This window comes from Phalangium opilio, unplaced genomic scaffold (assembly GCF_054372755.1).
Source record: "Phalangium opilio isolate 3A_F unplaced genomic scaffold, DU_Popi_V2 ptg000094l_1, whole genome shotgun sequence".
NCBI classification, from domain to species: domain Eukaryota; kingdom Metazoa; phylum Arthropoda; class Arachnida; order Opiliones; family Phalangiidae; genus Phalangium; species Phalangium opilio.
The window spans coordinates 846,934-870,102 of record NW_028324199.1 but is presented as its reverse complement, the minus strand read 5'-3'; the positions used below and the strand labels follow the sequence as shown (position 1 = coordinate 870,102).

At 36.8% G+C, this 23,169-nt stretch overlaps 2 protein-coding genes across 2 annotated transcripts; both read left to right on the top strand.

Moving 5' to 3' along the window:
- The first annotated feature begins 5 nt into the window (after window positions 1-5).
- LOC149637858 (ATP-binding cassette sub-family C member 1-like) lies at window positions 6-8,387 on the top strand. Its single transcript, XM_089850741.1, has 17 exons — window positions 6-35; window positions 137-313; window positions 457-570; window positions 636-773; window positions 835-972; window positions 1,173-1,243; window positions 1,368-1,670; window positions 2,016-2,190; window positions 2,251-2,335; window positions 2,380-2,498; window positions 3,309-3,512; window positions 3,573-3,671; window positions 4,679-4,825; window positions 6,855-6,980; window positions 7,719-7,790; window positions 7,935-8,273; window positions 8,352-8,387. The coding sequence occupies exons 1-17, from the start codon at window positions 6-8 to the stop codon at window positions 8,385-8,387; spliced, it is 2,373 nt and encodes a 790-aa protein (XP_089706867.1).
- Window positions 8,388-11,784: 3,397 nt separating this feature from the next.
- Window positions 11,785-14,908, top strand: LOC149637857 (multidrug resistance-associated protein 1-like). The gene is made up of 5 exons (XM_089850740.1): window positions 11,785-11,895; window positions 12,118-12,246; window positions 13,954-14,202; window positions 14,287-14,657; window positions 14,797-14,908. Exons 1-5 carry the CDS (start codon window positions 11,785-11,787, stop codon window positions 14,906-14,908), a joined length of 972 nt encoding a protein of 323 aa, XP_089706866.1.
- The last annotated feature ends 8,261 nt before the right edge of the window (window positions 14,909-23,169 follow it).

The following is a 23,169-nucleotide window of genomic DNA, read 5'->3' as shown; positions in this document are numbered from 1 at the left end:
TCATAATGGATGAGTTTTGCAATTCACCATTTTGGGTATGTTACGTGTTGTTTATTCACTAATTTCATAGTTTTGAATTAGAGTACGAATATTACGAGTTTGCGAGAGTTTAGTAGAGTGTAATTATATTTGAAAGGACGCCAATTTGACATGGAACACGGATGACCCGGATTTTACTCCGTGTTTTCAAAAGACAATCTTGGTCTGGGTGCCGTGCGCCATACTATGGTTGTTCCTACCATTGGAAGTTGCCTTGATCGCCAAATTGGACCGACGAATCGTCTCCAGTTCTCACCATTCTATAACGAAAAGTGTAAGTCTTTATTGAGCGAGGATCATCGCTGTATGGCACAAAATGCAACAGTACAGGATGACCGCGTTCTTGGCACTTGGAAATATTTTGAAGGCGAATGACCGAAACGTTCCTGAAAAGACGGTTTTGTTTTGTGTTTTCAGTTCTTGGTTTTGTTACTGGCCGCAATTAGCGTCTTAAAATTTGGTAAACAAATATATTACGGCGATTATGAAGTAGTTGACAATTTGGCGGTCGTCCTTCAAATTGGAACTTACGTAAAACAATTTAAAAAATCCATATCTAACGTGTTTATGAAAGTAAATGAAAATGCGGGTTGCAGATCTTGGCGTTATTCCTCATAATTTACGGCAGAGGGGGTGGCGCGGTGTTGTCCGGAATCCTGACAATGTTTTGGTCTCTCTTAACACTAACGCAAACTATCAAACTGAGATCCACCATTATGAAATATTATCTACAAGTAAGCGAAGATTTTCGTTTTATATTAATATTAGGGCAAAAAAAATAATAAAATATTTCAGAATGACAGAGATGGATATTTCGAGCTAGTAATTCAGTCGGTAGTTTATCCTTTAGTGGTAGTTACACTCGTATTACACATACTGAGTGACACCTCTCCGCACTACGAAAAACATACGTACGCAATCAAAGGGAAACTTGTAATAATCCATGCATTTTTATTATTAGTCATGTATGTAATATAAGTTCGACACTGATCACTATAGGAGCTCTAGTTGATTTTGTCTCATTGCTTGTCGTTCTTGAATTAGCTGTCTGCAAGGTTTAAGTGTCATACTTATGGAACATATAAAGTTAATTTTCTTATTAAAATTCATTAAAACAAAGTTTACAATTTTAGAAGTTCATTAAAAAATCAAGGGAAGATGAGGCATCGTTTTGTTCACGAGTGGTTCATTCATGGCTTACCAGGTAAATCTGTTCCCGTGCTTGTTGTCTTATATATTGTCCACTCTTGATAAGTTATTACCGCGCAGCTGATTGCGTTTTAATGCTAACTGTCAAGTTTTGCTTTTCAAATTTAAACGAACTGCAGCGCCCTGTGGAGAGGCTGGAAGAAAAACCTGGAGCCATCGGATGTGTACGACTTGAATGACTCGGAGAGCGCGCTGACTGTCTCACGCATTTTCGAAAAACACTGGAAGCCCCAGGCTAAGACCAAAAGTGACAGCGATAAAATGGAAATGAAAATTCATTCGGAAGAACAAAACAGAACAAAAGATCAAAGCGAGTCAATCGCTTGGCCCTTGTTGAGGACAGTCGGGCCTTGCTTGATTACTGGAGTGGTCTTGCAACTTCTATCCGACGTAATGTCTATCTGCCCTGCCCTTTTGACAAGGTAAACACTTTAATTTTTTTAAGTCAATTATATAAGTCATAATATAATGACTTCATAAGTGATAATTTATGGGAAATCAAAAATATAACATTTAAATCAAATAAAAAATCAAGACTTTACATGTTGTTTACGCTAAGCTTGAAATTAATTCCCTTTGATTCTTTGCCCATATTGAAGCTCAATCAAATGAGCCATAATATTTTCTATGGGCTAGCTGTGTTAAGTTCATTATTTTCATTCCATCTTATTTTAAAGGGGTTTGAGATTGCAACTGGTTGGCCGAGCTGTAATGATTTAAATGAACGTTGGGACCGAGTTAACCAATTTTTTCACTTATTTTTTCAGTTCCATCATTGATTACTCGACGAGTCATGAACCTTGGTGGAAGGGGATTTTTTACGCTTGCCTTTACGGCCTGGCTGGTGTCGTTCAATCTCTTTTGCAAGAAGCCAGCGCCATTTTCCACAACAAACTTGGACTGAGACTCAAATCCGCCACTATGCACGTTCTGTACAAAAAAGTAAGTAACTGATATCGCGATAGTCAGACAATCGTTCATTAGTGAGATTCCTCGATACAGACCTTTCGCTTGACGAGCAGTGATCGACGTGTCTTGACAATGGGCGAAATACTGAACACGTCGACACGAACAGATTCCAAATTCTGTCGGCGCAACTGGGCCTCTTGTGGTCGGTCCCGGTACAAACAGTACTGTGCTTCGCCTTCATGTATCAAGAACTGGGCTATTCAGCCTTTGCTGGCGTCGTACCTATTGTCGTTCTTCTACCACTGAACTATCTCAGCACGAAGAAGTACAAAGAATTGCAGGTAAATGTTATCCAACAAAACATCACAATCATCGGAACCATATTCTAAAATTAACAACAAGATCTTTTAAAACACATCAATGAAATGTTCAGAGCGATTTGTTATATTAATTCTTTTCCAAAGTTTAGCCGGGGAACAAGAGATGGAAGAATCAATACGCATCCCTGGTTGAAAATATTTTATGAAATCGCAAAAGAAAACAAGATACCTCAAGATACTATACATAGATAGAAAACTCGGTTAGTACCGCTAGAGACGTTTAGAAAATGAGACGTATTGTTGAATGAACTGGTACTTTACTACGCAATCCGAAACTGGGAGAAAGGCGGTTAATTTGGTTCCGACGTGGGTTAATGCCTCTACATTGAGATACTCTTTTGCGTCCTCACTCTAACACAAAATGTACTAATTTTTAAAAAGAGCCTCGTACTGATTCCCATTGACGCTTTTTTCTTATCAAAATTCTCACGAGAGCCCAGTTCGTAGTACAAGATCTGATGACCTTTTCCAAGTGATAAACGATAACTAAGTTTTCGCTATCTCAATCTAATAAGCGGGAACAATTCCACTCCATTTCTACTCCTCCCTTGTACAGCAAACGTGAATAGCGGTGGCGTGCGTTGATTCTAGTACCAAAATTCATGAAGAGCAGAATTAACGCCGCAAGGTTTCTTGTAAATGCCTCGAAACTTGCTTGTTAAGCTACGACAGTTCGTAATGTTCTTTATTGAAGCGAATTGTAACTTTTACTCCAATATTGCCACCAGCGGGGTTTCTGTGAATGGTTTCTTTAATCATTTCGTTTTTTAGATTGAGCTGATGAAGCTGAAGGACAACAGAATGAAAATGATGAGCGAAATCTTGAACGGAATCCGCGTCTTGAAATTGTACGCCTGGGAGAGTTCATTCCACAGAATCGTTCTTGAAATCAGGAAAAAAGAAATTGCTATCATGAAGAAACAAGGCTTTTTTAAAGGAATAAATATTTTTATAACTGCTCTCATACCGGTTTTGGTACGAAAGTAAAACAGTAACAAGAAGTAGATTATTATTAAGGATGATGGTGGAACATAGAACTGTAGAGCATTCAACGCGACTTCAGTTTCTTCTGGAAGGGTTCTCACTCAACCCAAAAAGGCAGAATCCGTTAATACTAGGACTGTTCACGAGCTCGTGCGAGCCGAACCGACAATTTAGCACCTCGTTTAATTAACAAGCGAGCTCTTTTAAGCTCTAGCCGAGCAGAGCTGGCTAGTTAGTTAGTCGTTATATTATATTCAACGTTTTAAAGCTCAAGTTTTGAAAATTTTCGAGTCATTTAACAAGTCGTCAACTAAATATTATAAGAAATGTTTTGCTCTGCGAATAATAGTAGACTCGAAAACTACACTAAGTCTTGGCTACATATAAGCGTTATCCCGATTCCTGAGCCGACGGCGGCTGGCCTCTCCGTAGCCGCGAGAACAGAAAACATTCCTCGTAAAAAAACAGATACACGGCGTCTTAAATAGTCCAAGCAAAAGCTACCCTGATTGATAAGATCTTCGTGCCTTACTCCCAAATAATCTTTGCTATTGTGAATAGTTTTATGTAAAGAATATTTTAGACACCGTACTCAGTCTTTATAGAAGTTCCGTAATTTATGTACCTGGTAAATCGGTTCTTCTGGCGGAAGGATCGCAAGGATCCGAAGGAGCCGCGTTACCAAATTATTTTCTTCCGCGTAAGGGGAGGTTCTATCCTAGGAGCTTAGAGATTATCGTGTAGCTCACCCAGGCACATTTTACGTACTTCATGTGTTAAGCCTAATTGGCTTCTGTTTTTACTGAACCACTGCATTCCAAATCATTGGATACAATTTCGAGTCGTTCTCTAGTCTTACCACTTCATATTTATATGACTCAGCTCGGCTCGAGTCGAGTCGAGCCGCGGTTTTTTCAAGCCAAGCCAAGCTTTTTAAAAGCTCTCTCAGCTCGACTCGTGAACAGTCCTAACAATGAATACGCTTTCTTCAGCTTAAGGAAGGCGATATTTCCACAATCCAGAGATGGAACAAGAACACGTGTTGAAGCTCGTTTTTCTGTTTTTTTGTCATATTTTTCCCTTTAACTATTGAGCTTCAGGGCTTACAGTCCATTATACTGATTTTAAATTGCTACTGATATCTTTCGATTGTCCAGATTACTGCACCTTGTTTCGCTATGTACGTATTACTTGACGACGATAACGTTCTCACCTCGAAGAAAGCTTTCGTGTCCTGGCAATTGATACGATTATTAGCGAACTCAATGCATACCTTTCCGGATTTAATAAATACTTTAGTAGTGGTAAGAGTCACATAAGGGAGAGTCAAAAGGTAAATTTAGTGTATGCTTCATCTTCTAAATATAATAACTGTTTTTTGATTATCAAATATTCAAAAGTTTGATTATTTTTGAAAAATTAAACTATTTGAAGTTTTTGTTAAATAATTTTGAACTTTATCAAAAGTATACATAATGTACGAAAGTTTTGGTTTCCAATAACTATATGTGGTTGATAACTACCCACCATATTAACGTAGCTGAGCTTTCTCCCAATCACAGGCAGTTTTAGGTACGTCATTTGAAAACAAGTTGGGAAACCAAAATAATCCTTTCTAAGACGACACGAGAGCTATCTACCCAATGAAGAGGTTTTTCTTGAATAATTAAATATTAATTATTTTAATCGTCAGTAATCTACCTTAATTCTAGTTAAGTAGTTTTAAGAAACGTTATTCTTAAAATCAATGTAGCTATTGTTAACGTTTGACCTCTAGCGAACACCTTTTTAACAATTTTTGTAAATTTTTGGTATATAAGACGATTGATTCAAAGTAAACGATCTGAAAAGCCGCAATTGCGTAAACCTTTGGTGGGACGCTAGACGTTTCTCGTATACCTAGCCGATCGCAGCTTATATTTTAACCCTAACGATGATAATGGAGTAGAAGTCAATATTGCTTTGTTTGAACTGCGAACGCAGCAGTGGCGTAACAACAGGGGAGCAGAGCCCGCAAGTGCGGGTAGGCCCGTGGAGTTTGGGGGCCGTTTCCAAATTTTCCTTATACAGTATAGTCAGAACTTTTTACTTGACACTACTGTCAGAGCTGGGAAGCCCTAAATGAGCTTCAGTAACTAAAAATCCAAAATTGGGCCAAATGCGTAAGAGCCATAGAGAAAAACTACACGTTGAAGTGTCGGGAAAAAGGAAATAAACGAAATTTCAAGCAGTAAATACTGAAGACAAGCTCCAGCCCACTCCTCACTGCAGATATCTTATTCCTGCCACGTGACCAGTGAGTTAAGACAGATTAATACTTACCTAGGCTGTAAGCTCTGTCAGTAACAATGGTCGAATACGGTCTGCTTAATGCTTATGCTGCCCCCAATTTACCTTTAAACTGCCAAAACTGCCATTCTAAGTAAATAGTGATGTCAATGGTTAGTGGAAGAATACATTGCGGCCTGAGGTTTCAATATTCCTATAATTTCACAAATCGTCTTATGTTTTTGGTATTTCGAAGTACTTTTTATAATCCCAACTGTATGACGTCTTAAACGCAGAATTACTAATTAGTGAGATCACATTTGGCCAGATCAAAAATCGCCGAGATCTCTAAGCTCGCTCAGGAATTTTTTAAATGCAATGATCACATAATTGAATTTATATAAATTGTTTCATGGTTTTTATATGAAACGATAATAATCACTTTGCATACTGCGCTTTGCTCCAAAATAACACTATTGAATTTCGCCTTAGACCTTTCAGTTAAATATCTGAGCTCAACAGAAGATTTAAATATGTTTTATTATAAAAAAGAACAATGAAAATATGTCATATCTAAAAAACATCTCTTCCTACCTGACCCTTTTAAATAGATTGATTTAGTCACTTTCAGGTTCATTTTTGCTTACAGTTTATCAGTTATTAGTCACTTTTTCATGTAAATCTAAATGTGTGCTAAGACCATTAACAATGGTTATAGATGTGTGTCTGTGTGACCCCTTCAGTTTTTGATTAGATCTAGGTGCGATGTAACGCAATATAAAGAATCTTACGTTTTCAATAAAATAAAATTATGCACACTCTAAATCTAATAATTTATGAGTCCTATATAATCCTTTAATTTTGCGAAGGGAATCCTATTTTTCGTATTAAAAATAGAGTTTTTGGCCGAAATTACTCTTAAGGGGATTGAACCATGTATGTGCGAGAAATCTTAGTAGAGAGCGGCAACAAGGCGCATTTGCTATAAAATATGAAATGGAAAAGTATTCATACTAAATATTCGTGATGTTCTCATACTTTTTGAACGCTCAACACTCGAGAAAGGGCCCTATTTGTCGGGCTGCTGGCGGGCCCAATAAACGTCGTTACGCCACTGGACCGCAGTCCGGATATTGCGAACTCGTTTGCTCCGAGATGTCGACTGCGTACGCGATGACAGACACGTCCAGAGTAATACCTCTCCGTAAAGTCATCCCTAATCTACCTATGCCTGACTACAAGGCGTACTGTTGTTGATTTTATCGGGTAGAGTGAGTTTAGTGAGTGACCTCGGAAATTAACTATTTACGTGTAAGATTTTTTACGAAATATATTTTACAAAGATTTGTTGCTCAAATACGAAGGAAACGTTAAGTATAACTTTAAATTAGAAAAAAAAACTCTAAGAAAAATGTAAAAGGCTTTTAGATTCGTAAGGTCTTAATTATTAGAGAATTATTTTTTAAACATTTTCTTTCATCACAATTAAGCGAACTATATTATCGCTTTCTTCATCAGTACGCCCAAAAGAAATCACTGGTACAGTAAATAGACCTAGGCGTAGCCCTCGTGATTGATTCTAAGTGCCGCGACTTGAAGTAAGACGGCATGAAAAGGGGTATGATTTTGGGGACACGGGTGGCTACTTTTCGCCGATTTGATCGAGGCTTTTGCTTTTTATATCCACACTTTGGAAATAATGTATCATTCATTTGTCATCGTGCTACTGTGAAGGAAAGTTTTGAAACTGTAGTTTGTAACATTAGATAACGGTAACTAATTTCAGGTTTTAAATCATTTAGTACAAAACAATTTGGCTACAAAGAGTTATTGTTTTTAGAAAAAGAACCGTACAGGATTGTCACGTTGACCTTCCCTTTTATTGGAACGTCTCAAATTTACTCAAATCTACTAAGTTATTCTTTACAGACGCACGTGTCGGTAAGAAGAATTGCAAACTTATTGAGTCGTGGCGAAACCAAGAATTACGTGGAGCAAATGGCTAGTGACGTCCAGTTAGGTACGTCAATTAAATAGGGACTTGAAAGAACGAGATAGGTTTCTTATTATTTTTATCAAATTGAATATAAATTTTTTTCTACTCAAATTTCAGCAATTGACATTAAAAAAGGAATGTTTACTTAGAACCTGGATGAGAAGGAAGCGCCGTCTCTTCGGGACATCAATTTAAAAGTGTCGCGCGGCTCGTTGGTGGCCGTGGTTGGTCCGGTGGGTTGTGGCAAGTCTTCCCTTTTGTCAGCTCTAGTTTCCGAGATGCAAAAGATGGTGGGGGAAGTGAGAGTGGCCGGGAGAGTTGGATACGTCACTCAACAACCCTGGATCCAGAACGCCTCACTCAGGGAGAACATACTCTTCGTCGACGACATGGACCTGGAAAGATACAACAGCGTCATAAGCGCGTGCGCCCTACAACCAGACCTCGACCAACTACCCGCTGACGACTTAACGGAGATCGGAGAAAGAGTATGTATCATTGAAACCCAAAAATGTTGAGGGAGAACAACGATATTGTGAAGACAATTTTTATTTTCGCCGAATTAGCGTAGGGGTCCGTTTAATGACCTTGAAATTTTCTAAAACATAGCTTATTCTCCCAGATTTCTTAGAAACGTTTAAAAATAAAGTGCTAGCGGGTGTGATGAAATGGGGATGGGAAAGCCGGAGGCGAATGAAAATACAATATTAAATTTCATAATAAGTAACACTAAAGCATGGTTCCCATACGGTGCGATTTAACACGATTAAAGTATCAAGTCCTTGGATACGCTAAAATAATCACAACAGTGGATATGCTGATAGTTAACTAACACATTCCCTATGAACGCGTTGACTTTCGCTATACTCGAAAAACCTGGCGTAACGACGTTTTTTTTCTTTAATTTTTTCTTTTCATAATTCCATTGATGGTAATGTTTTAGTATCAACTTGAGTGGTGGTCAGAAGCAAAGGGTCAACGTGGCCAGAGCAATTTATCGCGATGACGATGTTTTATCTCTTTGATGAACCGTTGGGGGCGGTTGACTCGCATGTGGCCAAACATCTCTTCAACGAAGTCATCGGACCAAAGGGATTACTTCGAAAGAAAGTAAATAACGCTACTCATAAATTTTCTAAGAAAGCGTGCTTTAATCAAAATGAAGTGTCGACGTTTCCGTTTCGTTTTCGTGTCTTTACTGTGAAATAAATACTTATTTAATAAATCTAAATTGATTTACATTTAAATTCAGCAAATTCAATAATAGTGGCTCGAAACAAGTTCAAAATTTATTAATGCTCAGCATGATCTAAGTTTCTAGCCAAGGCAAAAAACCCTTTTGAGTTACTGTCTTTTGAAAGTTGCTTGTTTTTCATAGTTCTTTGTTCACTCGACAAATAGGTTTTCAATCTATTACAGACGAGAGTTTTGGTAACGCACAACTTGAGCTTCATCCGAGATGTGGACGAGATCTTCTTCATGAATAATGGACGAATCATCGAGAGGAGAACCTATGACTAGATCATGAGTCGTCAGGGATTGGCCAAGGATTATTTCGCGCAGCACATGAGCGACGAGAACAAAGCAGAACAGTCGTGAGTAAATTTTGAGCTATTTATATACAATTTCTACAGTTTGTACCTAACAAACAAGTGAATTTCAATGTGGACAACCTCCATGCGTCGTTTAGTGTTGCTTTAAAAATTTTTAAATTGATTCCATCAAGTTGAAAACGCTTTACTAATTTATGTATTTTGGTAATGCACTTTTTATAGTATGTTAAATATCAACGTTTCAAGATATCATATTGGTTCCCAAGGAAAAGTCTCAGATAAAGACAAGGGAAAACTCGTGACTAAAGAAAAGCTCAAAGAGGGAAATGTATGTACCCTTTAATATACCAGTGAACACAAAAATAGATTTGTGCTCCCTGAATACACGAGGAGAGTTTCGACTTTTCTTGGCTCATTTCTCTACACATTTTTTCTCGTTATTCTGTTTTCGGATATTTGCAGATATCCGTATCACAATACCAAGAATATTTTAAAGCGTATGGCATAACATGGTTTGCGACCATCGAAGAATCAATGACCAGTTCTGCAGTCTTTAATTTCGCGTCCGTGTACTGGCTGTCTCTCTGGTGCGCGAACTCAAAGGAAGATTTTAACGGGAACCAAGACTTGAGGACAATCCGTATAGTAGTTTTAGCCGTGCTTGGCCTATGCCAAGCCATTTCGGCATTTAACACCATAATCATGAACGTCTTTCGCTGTCTTCGGGCGGCAAACTGTCTACATGGGAAAATTCTCGATACCGTATCTCGTTCTCCCATGTCCTTCTTCGACACGACCCCGTTGGAAGGATTCTTAATCATTTCTCCCAAGACATCGACGTCCTCGACCAGCAATTACCTCCAGTGTTATCGCTAACCAATAGAGCATTGATATTTTTTGTTGTTCTCACATTAGGAATTACAATATATTTACCATTATTCTTAATTCCCTGCATTGCGGTTTTCGTTGGATACTTTTTACTTCAGGTATGAACTATTTGAGTCTCCTGTCATAAGTTGTTATTCAGTATCACTCTGAATCATTAATAATCGTGGTTAAACACGGAATTCGGTGTATCCAGTGAGAGATTGCCTCTTTTTATCTTTAATAACATGGGAGTCGTGTTTGGAGCGCTTCAACTGATACTTTTTGAAAATAGAAATTATTCCCATCTATATCTATACAAGAAGGGATTTATATAAGAAGACATAAGTCGCGAGAATTTACGCTTCTACTCTAACGCCGGTGAAAGTGGACAAGTACGCCTCACACTTTCATGCCCGTTATTGCTCTGCGCTTTGCCATCGGGATTGGTCATACAGACGCGAATGATGTATTCCGACTAGAGAAAAAACAAACTTCGATCAAACAAAACCGAAAATGGAGGCTGCCCGCGGTGCTGAAACGGTACGATGGTTCTTTTTAATTGCCATGAGCAAGTTAGTTGATTTTGAATATATGTCTCTACGTGAAAATCGTTCGTTTTATAATTATTTCTAAATCGAATCAAGTGTACTATACTTATGATTTCGTGACCAAACGAAGGCTTAACGAAAAGGTAAAAGAGATGGATGGTGGAAAACATAATGTAAGATAAAATATTAAGTCCCGCCTCCGTTTCAAACCCCCACCCATAAAGGGGGGGACTGTCGACTATCACGCGCGCACCGGACGCTCTCATATGCCTTCTTATATAAATCCCTTCTTGATCTATATAAATTAAAGTCCTGACTGACTGATAGTCAACACCCAGCCCATCTAGAAGGCTGAAAATTTGCAGCAACGTTTCATAAGTAGTAGTCGCGTACCAAGAAAGATTTTTTCCAATCCGCCACTACTTTAAAAAATAGCACCCAGAAATGTAAAAAATCTTCTCTATGCACCAAAGTTCGTGCATTTCAACCGATTTCACTAATATTCAGTACCCTGGTTTCCTTTAACCTATAGACGGGCTAAATGGTCTTTTGGGTTCGATTTGCTGCCATCTTTTTAAATGGCGGCCACAAACTTAAAAACCCTTCTTTATGGAATAATGTCCGCTTGAAAAGTAATAAAAATGTCCCGACGGGCTGACAGGCAACGCCGAGTGCCTTCGCCCCTAGGGTGCTACAAAATACTAGTCATCAGTAAAATCTACCCATACTTTATATCATTTTGTTGGAAGTTCTTATTACGCGCGTGGGACGCTTGTTAACAATTAAAAAGCATTGAAAATCCATTAAAGCGGCGGAAGAGAGCCCTTGGCGCCATGACTGTACTAAGATATTTCCCCCAGAACTTTAGAATAACTACAAATCTTTGAAATAGTGAACCGCTTAAGAAGTGCTCTGGCCTACTGGCACTAATGTTGTAGAAGACACGCGTACTTTCGCTCACTCCGGGGAAATTGCTTAATAACATAGCATTTGAACTTAAGAGTTTCCCATATCCTTGGCAGCGTTTCCTGATGTCGAGCAATCGTCAATTCAAGCGAATTACAAGCTTGAGAAATTCCTTCTTGTTTTCGCACGTGGGAGGATCAGTGGCTGGCAGTACTGTCATAAGAGCATGTGACGTCGTAGAGAACTTTGAAGGACACTTCCGAAAACTGATTGACGAATGCAATGCAGCTAATTATATGATGAACATGGCGCAAAGGTATCTCATTCACTAAATTTTATAGCATCTACACTAAATTTTTACCTTGGGTTGAAACGCCCGGTGGATACAAAGCAAAGCAGGAATTCTAAATCGCTACTCATTTTCTCCAACTCAATTATAAAATGCAATTTCTTTCCAGGTGGCTGACAGTACGCTACAATATCTTGGGCAATTTCTTGATGTTTTGCACCGCAATTTTCATAATTTTTGCAAAGGGACTCTGTCACCTGACTATGTAGGACTGGTCTTGGCTAATGCCGCCGATCGGGTAAGAGTTTCCAATGAAGTTTAAGCTAGTGAATTAATATATTTTTCGCAAGCTAAAATCTCTGATAAGTTAACTCTTGATAAGGAAGGCTTTTCTTGGCTTCAAAGTGAAACGTCGCTAAAGTGTTTTATGTGCAAGGATTGGGATGGAAAATAGATGTTAGTGGGACGACACAAAAAGGACCAATAGTTATTGAATTACCGAAGATTTTCTAGAGTTGGCAGAGAATGGAGAGGTTTTAATAGTAGATATTCATAGAGCGACGATGTAATTTTAGTAAGGAATAGAAGCTAGTTTGGCCGCCATACTGGTACGTTTTCATGAACACGTTTTATTCTCGTTTCATGATGTGGCATTGAAAAGCCCTTTTAAGAACTTGATTTGCGTTCTTATGCTAATGAACTTCTATGCTTTTAAAATTTAAGACCAAAGATTTTGGTCATTTAACAATTGTATAACCAATTATTCAATTAGCAAATATTCATCAACTTCATTGGTGAGAAAGGGCTGTAAACTGTAAGTTTTGCGAAAAAAAACAAGTTCATATCGCGATTAATTGAGAATGTTTTCCTACCTTCGAGATTTAAATCCCCATCCATAAGTTTTCTTTTTTTTGTGATGAGCGGCTCTACAAAAGTATACCAACACAAACGCCTTTTATTTGGTCGCTTTTATTGAATTTTTGGTGATCGAACGCAGTCCGAACTTATAGAATCGCATCTAATCGATTACGGATATATCTTGTTTCCTCTGCCCATTTAAAGCCGCAATTTTTCGATTTTAATTATTTTACTCATTAGAAAATTACTTTTCACCTATCCGTGTGACAACTACGTCACGGAGAGGTATTACACCGGACATGTCCTTCCAGTGATGATCAATCAGAATGTGAACACTGAAGACATAATATGAATTAAAATTTGTTTTGTTTTTTGTGTCCACTATATAGAGATTTTAAAGGTTCAGAGTGAGCCTAAAGTTCTATTTAAATGAATAGTTTTACTATGAGTAATACTATGATTAAAGTGTATAGACGGCTAATAGTTCGCGGTTGTTGAAGCTTCCATTCTTTTGAGCACATTCAGTCACGGTGCAGCTATCTTTCGTTTGTTAACAGTCATGGTCTCAAACTAAGAATTTGTTTGAGGCATAACGAGAGGATAGTGATTACTCGAAAACCTACTTCCGAGCATAAGCGTTAGCGCTTGCGTTGTCAATTAAGAGCCACGATTTAATATTTAGGTAAAACGTTTTGTAGTTTTTCCTGCTCTCGAGTCGAAGAAGTATTATTTTCATTTCCCAACTAGATCGATCTATCTTTTGCAAAGTTCAGTAAACGATGTCATAATTACACGCAAAATAGTGGAAATACTAGAAAGTGCAGGTGCAGTAAATAGGCTTAGATCTCGTACTTGAATTCTTGCGGCTCGAGATAGGATGTCTGGAAAAGTTGTTACGATACGGAGGAAACGGATATGACTTGACAACTGCAGGTTGATCGAGATTTTTTGTTCCAATATATACTTTTGGAGACATACCAAGTTGTTATCAGATCTTAACCGTGAAAGCTATTGTATTCTTTAATCTAATGGTCTGATAAGAAATTCTCATGAAGTTTGATAAGGATTTGTGTGGGCTTTTCGGTCACGTGGGACAAATATTTGTTTTCTACAAATAAAGTACTAATTTAAGATTTTGAAATTACAGGCTCTAAATTTTCTGAAAGCCTTTGTCACTGCCACTACGGGATTGGAATCAAATGTAGTATCTTTAGAAAGAGTTGATGAATACTGTCGTTTGAAATCGGAGGCTGAATGGGAGAAACCAGAATCTCAACCTCCATCTGACTGGCCTCAACGAGGACAAATCGTATATCGTGACTACAGTACCAGATACCGAGAAGGATTGGATTTGGTCTTGAAGGACATAAATGTCAGGATCGAAGCCGGAGAGAAGGTGGGCGTTGTGGGGCGGACAGGCGCTGGATAGTCGTCGCTGACGCTGGCGCTCTTCCGCCTCATCGAGGGGGTGCGTGGTCAGATCGTCATAGATGGAGTGGAAGTGAAGATATTGGGCTTGTCCGATTTGAGATCACGGCTGACCATCATCCCCCAAGAGCCCGTCCTCTTCTCGGGCACGCTCAGACTCAACCTGGATCCCTTTGGGCAACAAGACGACCAGCGACTGTGGGCTGTCCTTGAACAATCGCACCTGAAGTCCTTCGTGGCGTCACTCGAGCAGGGACTGAATCACCCCGTGGCCGAAGGAGGACAGAATCTGAGCGTTGGACAGCGTCAGTTGGTCCGCTTGGCTCGTGCCTTGTTGAGAAATACCAAAATCCTGATCTTGGACGAAGCGACGGCCTCGGTCGATTTGGACACCGACGATCTCATTCAAGAGACCATCAAGAAGTAATTCGCCGACTCTACCATCATCACCATTGCGCACAGAATTAACACCATTTTGGACTACGACAAGTCAGTTCATCTACCAATTAAAAAGGCTTAATGTGTCAAACTATCTAATGTTTTGTCCTTTAGCTCTTCGTAGGGTGATGGTTCTCGATCAGGGTAGAATTTCCGAATTCGACTCGCCACATGTTCTCTTGAAGAATGAGCAATCAATGTTTTACGATTTGGCCAAAGATGCCAACATACTCTAAATCCCCTGTATTTTAAACTTTGTAATTAGTATTCTATACATTATCAGTCCAACGAATCATTCCTTATTAATATTACCAGAAGTTAAGATAAGGGACTAGAAGTAAAGTGCTCTAGCATGCTCCTGGCCCATTCGACCGAAATGTAGCCGAATTTGGCGGTAAATTATTGCAGTAATTTGGTCTAAAAAGCCTCTATAGTTATCTTCTTATAAAAATGTTTTAGCCAATTAATGTTTTTTATATTTTGTACGTAAATATATGAAAAATTAAAGGTCATATTACACTTATAACTTTTTGGGTACTAATTAAGTTTACCCCCATTTCACCCAATTTAAAACACCCAATTCCCATTTACCCAAACCTCATTCAACCCAATTCAAAGTTCTCCTATTCTAATTAACCCAATATTGCATACCCAAAAAGACTCAAATAGAGTAGAATTTGACGGTTTTATTTATTTATTTTTTCATTCCATAAGGGATACACTTACTTGAAGTGTATAACCGCTTCCAAGAGGAAGAGACGTCCTCCTAACCAAACCAAACCTAACATAACAGTAATGTTTTGGAAAAGGCATATTATTTGAGAAGTCAATGAAGCTAAACATCCATATTTTGGAAAAGGCGTAACGTTGTTAAATGATTTATAAAATATTACTAACCTAACCTAACATAACAGTAATGTTTTGGAAAAGGCATATTATTTGAGAAGTCAATGAAGCTAAACATCAGTATTTTGGAAAAGGCGTAACAATGTTAAATGATTTATAAAATATTACTAACCTAACTTAACCAAACCTAACCTAACATAACAGTAATTATTTGGGAAAGGCATATTATTTGAGAAGTCAATGAAGCTAAACATCAAGATTTTGGAAAAGGCGTAACATTGTTAAATGATTTATAAAATATTACTAACCTAACCTAACCATACCTAACCTAACATAACAGAAATGTTTTGGAAAAGGCATATTATTTGAGAAGTCAATGAAGCTAAACATCAGTATTTTGGAAAACCCGTAACATTGTTAAATGATTTATAAAATATTACTAACCTAACTTAACCAAACCTAACCTAACATAACAGAAATGTTTTGGAAAAGGCATATTATTTGAGAAGTCAATGAAGCTAAACATCAGTATTTTGGAAAAGGCGTAACATTGTTAAATGATTTATAAAATATTACTAACCTAACTTAACCATACCTAACCTAACATAACAGAAATGTTTTGGAAACGGCATATTATTTGAGAAGTCAATGAAGCTAAACATCAGTATTTTGGAAAAGGCGTAACATTGTTAAATGATTTATAAAATATTACTAACCTAACTTAACCATACCTAACCTAACATAACAGAAATGTTTTGGAAACGGCATATTATTTGAGAAGTCAATGAAGCTAAACATCAGTATTTTGGAAAAGGCGTAACAATGTTAAATGATTTATAAAATATTACTAACCTAACTTAACCAAACCTAACCTAACATAACAGTAATTATTTGGGAAAGGCATATTATTTGAGAAGTCAATGAAGCTAAACATCAAGATTTTGGAAAAGGCGTAACATTGTTAAATGATTTATAAAATATTACTAACCTAACCTAACCATACCTAACCTAACATAACAGAAATGTTTTGGAAAAGGCATATTATTTGAGAAGTCAATGAAGCTAAACATCAGTATTTTGGAAAAGGCGTAACATTGTTAAATGATTTATAAAATATTACTAACCTAACTTAACCATACCTAACCTAACATAACAGAAATGTTTTGGAAAAGGCATATTATTTGAGAAGTCAATGAAGCTAAACATCAGTATTTTGGAAAAGGCGTAACATTGTTAAATGATTTATAAAATATTACTAACCTAACTTAACCATACCTAACCTAACATAACAGAAATGTTTTGGAAACGGCATATTATTTGAGAAGTCAATGAAGCTAAACATCAGTATTTTGGAAAAGGCGTAACATTGTTAAATGATTTATAAAATATTACTAACCTAACTTAACCATACCTAACCTAACATAACCCAACCCAACCTAAAAAACCAAAATAAAATACCCCAGCTATAACATCCAATTTGTAACTTAACAATACTATATTTTTCGTAGTGAAATCCTTAATACTGCTGAATTTTAAATTTGCTTCTAAATTCAGCACCTCCAAGGAAATTAAATTCGATTATTATCGATTATTAAGAACTATACTTATAATTCGATTTTAGTAAACTCACCTTCCTGATGGAGATTCAAACGAAGATTTTCTGCGTGACGATCCGACGCTTTACCACTAGAACACGGTGGGACGCAGACAACTTCGAAATCAAATAAACTAATATACCAGCTTGGAAGTTTCGACTGAAGGGAATTCGTTCCAATAGTATTCGATTGAATGGGAAAATATTCCTTTTTAATAGAAAACCGCCATTGGGCTAGATTTTGAAATACTGGCTAGAAATTTTCGGACGAATGGGATTCGTTCCAATGGTATTCGGTTGAATGGGTAGCCTTCTTAATTTTGAGTTGAGAAACAAGATTATCTTAAATACTAAAATAAATATAATTAACATTATACATTTTCTTCATTAGTTATTCACGTTATTGAGAGTTAGATCGTTTTAAAAAAGAAAAATTATACATTCTTGAGAGACTTGACTAATATTGACGTTTGAAATGAAGGATACGCCTGTTGTTTCGCCCTACTCACATCGGTAGTATATAAAGGTTTCAAATCGTAGCTTAGGGTAAGAACAGTGCAATTGCGTGAACCTTTGGTGGAAGCCCCACCATTGGGAGGCTAGACGTTTCTCGTATGTCTGTTCGCCGCGTATGTCTTGACCTTAACGATGCTAGAAGCCAGTATGTACAGACTGCTGTCCATATGGGATGGACAAGAGACCAGAAGATGGTGGTGCTTAGAAGCCAGTAGGTACAGACTAGTGCTGATGTGGGATGGACAAAAGACCAGAAGATGGTGGTGTATAGAAGACAGAAAGTACAGACTGATGTCCATGTGGGATGGACAAAAGACCAGAAGATGGTGGTGTATAGAAGCCAGTAAGTACAGACTGGTGTCCATGTTGGATGAACAAAAGACCAGAAGAGGGTGGTGGGTTGATGCCAGTAAGTACAGACTGGTGTCCAAGTGGTAGGACAATGACCAGAAAATGGTGGTGTTTAGAAACCAGTGTGTACAGACTGGTGTCCATGTGGGATGGGCAAAAAGCAGCAGATGATGTTGATTAGAAGGCAATGTGTACAGACTGGTGTCCATGTGGGATGGACAAAGACCAGAGGCTGGTGGTGTTAGACAGGCAATGGAGTAATAGCCTGTAAGTGGAATACAATTTTCGAAATTTCCGGGAACTGTAAATGCGGTCCGGAAATTTACCTCTCCGTGACATACGTCAGTGTAACGTCACTCGGAGAGGTAAAAATTAAATAAGAGCGGTCTGATAGCCTCCAATTCGAATGCTGTACAAGTTCGGAATCCAAAATAAACATCTCAGAGTCGAGACGTGATTAAGAGGTTTTTCTTAAATAATTGAATAAATATAATTGATATTAAATAATTTAATTGCCATGAATTTTCCATAATTTTAGTAAATTCGGTTAAAGAAATTTTATATCCAAAATCATTATAAACAAAGCTAATGTTGACGTTTGAATTCAAGCGTATGCCTCTAGAGATTTTTGGTAATTTAGGGTATATAAAGAGAGTGACTCACAAAAAATGATAAGAAAACCCGCAATTGCGTGAATTTTTGGTGTTAAGCCTTTAAAAGGTTCGATTATCTAAATTTGATTATAATAATCAATATTTAAACTATAAAATTAAAATATACATGCAATTTAAAAATGTGTGTTTAAAAGACCCCACTTGTCTGTTGAAATGACTTTGAAGGTCCCCAATTGTAAATTTATCGAGTGTGAAAAATGAAATTGAAATACTTGATTGAACCATATAGAATTTGACACTAATTCAAAATCTAATAATTTATACACAAATGTGCCCGGATATAAGGTAGGAAGACGGTTTAGGTCCCCACTTGTAAACTTGAAATGAGCTCAAAACTTAAGTGTTAAGCTAGAAATAGGACGGATTTCTTAAATTTCATTCTGATAATCAATTTTTTAACCATAAAATGATAATATACATGAAATTTGAAAATGTGTGTTTAAAAGACCCCACTTGTTTGTTGAAATGACGGTGAATGTTCCCACTTGTAAATTTATCGAGGGTGAAAAATGAAATTGAAAAACTTGATGGAACCATATACGCTTTGACACTAATTCAAAATCTAATAATTTATACACAAATGTGCCCGGATATAAGGTAGGAAGACGGTTTAGGTCCCCACTTGTAAACTTGAAATGAGCTCAAAACTTAAGTGTTAAGCTAGAAATAGGACGGATTACTTAAATTTCATTCTGATAATCAATTTTTAAACCATTAAATTATAATATACATGAAATTTTAAAATGTGTGTTTAAAAGACCCCACTTGTCTGTTGAAATGACGGTGAAGGTCCCCACTTATAAATTTATCGAGTGTGAAAAATGAAATTGAAATACTTGATGGAACCATATACGCTGTGACACTAATTCAAAATCCAATAATTTCTACATAAATGTCCCCAGATATAAGGTAGGAAGAAGGTTTAGGTCCCCACTTGTAAACCTGAAATTAGCTCAAATCTTAATTGTTAAGCTAGAAATAGGACTGATTACTTAGATTTCATTCTGATAATCAATATTTTAACTATAAAATTATAATATACATAAAAATTTGAAAATGTGTGTTTAAAAGACCCCACTTTTTTGTTGAAATGACGGTGAATGTCCCCACTTGTAAATTTATCGAGTGTGAAAAATGAAATTGAAATACTTGATGGAACCATATAGGCTTCGACACTAATTCAAAATCTAATAATTTATACACAAATGTCCCCTGATATAAGAAAGGAAGACGGTTTAGGTCCCCACTTGTAAACCTGAAATTAGCTCAAAACTTAAGTGTTAAGCTAGAAATAGGACGGATTACTTAAATTTCATTCTGATAATCAATATTTTAACTATAAAATTATAAGATACATGAAATTTGTATGTAATTTGTAATTTGAAAAACCCAAGTACCTTACAAGTGGGGACTTTTTTAAAACAATTAATTTGGGCTCTAATTAGTCTAATTATATCATTTATCTAATTACTTACATGTGAGGACTTTAAAATGTCCCCACATGTAAATCGGGTCCCCACTATGTGGGTGAAAAGATTGTCAGAATCCCCACCTCTCAATCGTATGCAGACCCACAGACACACACACAGACAGGGCCGTTACAGAACCTCTCCTGGACTACATCACACGGAGAGGTAATTAAACATTCTTGAGAGACTTGACTAATATTGACGTTTGAAATGAAGGATACGCCTGTTGTTTCGCCCTACTCACATCGGTAGTATATTAATAAAAAATGTCTCTGTACACAAAGACGCGAAAAAGTAAGAGATAAGTGTAGAAAATTAATAGTTTGAAGTAACAGATATTCAAATTTTCATTTTTGAAGACGTGATTATAAAACATCAATTATTTGAAAAAATTTCTTATCTTTTTTTTTTCACCAAAATTCCTTAAATAATATATTTTATCCTTAAACATGTGCATCATTTTAAAAATAGAAAACGTATGCATTTTATTTTCTTTTTAAAATTTAGAGATAGTTTGAGTATTCGGGCCTATAAGGAGAATAAAATGGACAGAAAATCGTTCATAGCCGACAAAATAAAGTAAGCATGAAAACTTAACATAACGTGTTCGTTAATTTTAAAGTTTCCGAGTTTTCAAAAATTGACGTGTTGTATCTTTCTCAAAAATCACGATCAAGCTACATATCCTTTTGACTCTAATAACTACATCACAGTCAAAGGGCGAAAGTAATTTTCGGTTCGCAATATTTTCAATTTTAAAATATAAAAATAAATTCTTCTAGCTCTATTTTTCAGATATTCGAGTATTGGAACGTCCTCGAAGCAAATGTTTCTAGAAAATAAACAGTAGTATCAAGGTAGTTTCTCTGAAATTTTTGTGAAAAAACTAAGATAAGAAATTATTTCAAATAATTGATGTTTTATAATCACGTCTTCAAAAATGAAAATTTGAATATCTGTTACTTCAAACAATTAATTTTCTACACTTATCTCTTACTTTTTCGCGTCTTTGTGTACAAAGACATTTTTTATTAATATCTGTCACTTCAGTCTTAATATGAATTAAAACAGTTTCGAAACTAGTATTTTAAAACTTATACTGAAAAGCAGGCGCTCCATTTAAGTCTTGTGGTGTTGCTCGTTTATTAGTTACCACGTTTGAACTAACAAGGCCCTAACCATCTATTATAGAATTATTAATCTTGATTGCTTCAACGCCCAGTCCAACTCAAATTGCCTTCCCGTCGTTTTCACGTGCAAAGCACAGTGGATGCAATAATACAAATTGATTCCGAAGACTTAGGCTTAAAAATTATTACGTAGACCTTTGTACAAAAACAATCTATACACCTGTGCACAAACATATTCCGTAGACCTGCGCTGGGTGACCACATTTCCTAAATTTTATAATTTTTCCTATTTTCGGATGTCTTCCTATTAGTTCCTATAATATCGATAATTTTCTTATATTTTCCTATTTTTTGAAATTGTAGATATTTTGCGCGCTCTCACTTTTGGTTTTGTTATATATCACTCAAAACAGAAATTTGACAGAAAGTAATGCCGATTTCCTCTAGCTACTAGCAATCACCCACCGTGGATTTACATTACAGGCTAACGCTTCTGTGATTCAGATATTCCGATCGTGTTTTAAGTTGGTTTCACAACAGGCTTCGTCAAGAACGATGTCATTGCAAAAAAACACTCCTCTACTTCGAAACGTGGATTGTATTAGAAAGGGCAGATCTCCAATTGCTTCCTTCTAAACTTTGCAATATTTCGGATATCGTTGTGAATTTCATTTTTGAAAAGAACAAGATGATAGAAGTCGTTGCTGAATTTGCTACGACTCAATATGCCCATGAAGGTCGTTATATTAAGAGTAAGTATTACTATTGCCATAAGTGAATCATATACTAGCTCCCTATAAGTTACTCAGTCACACTGGCATAATGTATACTGCATTTTCTTCCGAATAGTCGACAGGAGGGGAGGTGGGTGAAAGTGATAGTAGACGGCGCCCTCTCTTAGGGCTTTGAAATTAATGTATCGAGAACTTGAAAGTGACGATAGTTCAAAATTGTGTTAACGGTTTTGGATTCTTTCCGTCACATCAAAAGGGGATAGGTGTAACCCTCTTTTGGTCACATTCATTCTTTTGCTTATTTAAAAATAATTTGGGTCTCACAACAGGCTTCGTTAAAAATGGGTTGGGCCTTTCTTAAAGTTTTTCTATTAGTTCTTTAGACGCATTATTAAAAAGTTTAGTAAGGTTTTCGAGATGACTATTAAGTTGTTGTTTAGCTCTTATTTTTTGATAAAGTTTGGTTCTCTCACCATAAATAGTTCCTGCCTCTGAATGTTGCCACGGAATAAAAATTTTTATTCCGTAGGCAACGCTCTGAAGTCTGAATTTGAATGAGTTTCTATCATTTGGGCTTCGTCAAAAAATATCCAAAATTCTGCCATTTTAATGCGAAAAAAATAACTTCCTATTGCGCCAACCTTAACCCATTAAAATAATTTCAAAGATAAAATACGACTCTGAACCGTCCGCAAACAATCACAACATTTCTAAAACGTCGTATGCTTATACTGACTACCTTTCAGTTCAAGTTTCATTGGTTGATCTCCTTTTCCGGTTTTTTATCGGAAATACGTAAGCTACGGGAGAAGTGTTATTTTCTCTCACTGTAGGTCGCATATAGGTAACACTTTTTTGGCGGGAAGAAAACGCTGGATACATTAGGCCAGTGTGGCTGAGTAACTTATAGGGAGCTAGTATATGATTCACTCATGATATAAATCAAAGTCCTGACTGACTGACAGACTGACTGATAATCATCGCCCAGCCCAAACCGCTGGCCCCAGAAGGCTGAACATTTGGAGGAACGTAACTCGTAAGTAGTTGGCCCGTACTAAGAAAGATTTTTCCAATCCGCCACCATCTTAATAAATGGCGCCCAGAAATGTAGCAAATCTTCTCTTTGTAAGAAAGTCCGCGCGTTTCAACCGATTTCACAAATATTTAGTACACTGGATTCCTT

Bases quoted from the DNA above. Each gene is read 5' to 3' on its own strand.
- LOC149637858 (XM_089850741.1), top strand. From the start codon at position 6: ATGGATGAGTTTTGCAATTCACCATTTTGG. The intron at 3,513-3,572 runs GTACGAAAGTAA...GGTGGAACATAG, and splicing joins CTGCTCTCATACCGGTTTTG to AACTGTAGAGCATTCAACGC. The intron at 7,791-7,934 runs GCTAGTGACGTC...ATGTTTACTTAG, and splicing joins AGAATTACGTGGAGCAAATG to AACCTGGATGAGAAGGAAGC.
- LOC149637857 (XM_089850740.1), top strand. From the start codon at position 11,785: ATGTCGAGCAATCGTCAATTCAAGCGAATTACAAGCTTGAGAAATTCC. The intron at 11,896-12,117 runs GTAGAGAACTTT...ATTTCTTTCCAG, and splicing joins TCATAAGAGCATGTGACGTC to GTGGCTGACAGTACGCTACA. The intron at 12,247-13,953 runs GTAAGAGTTTCC...TTGAAATTACAG, and splicing joins TGGCTAATGCCGCCGATCGG to GCTCTAAATTTTCTGAAAGC.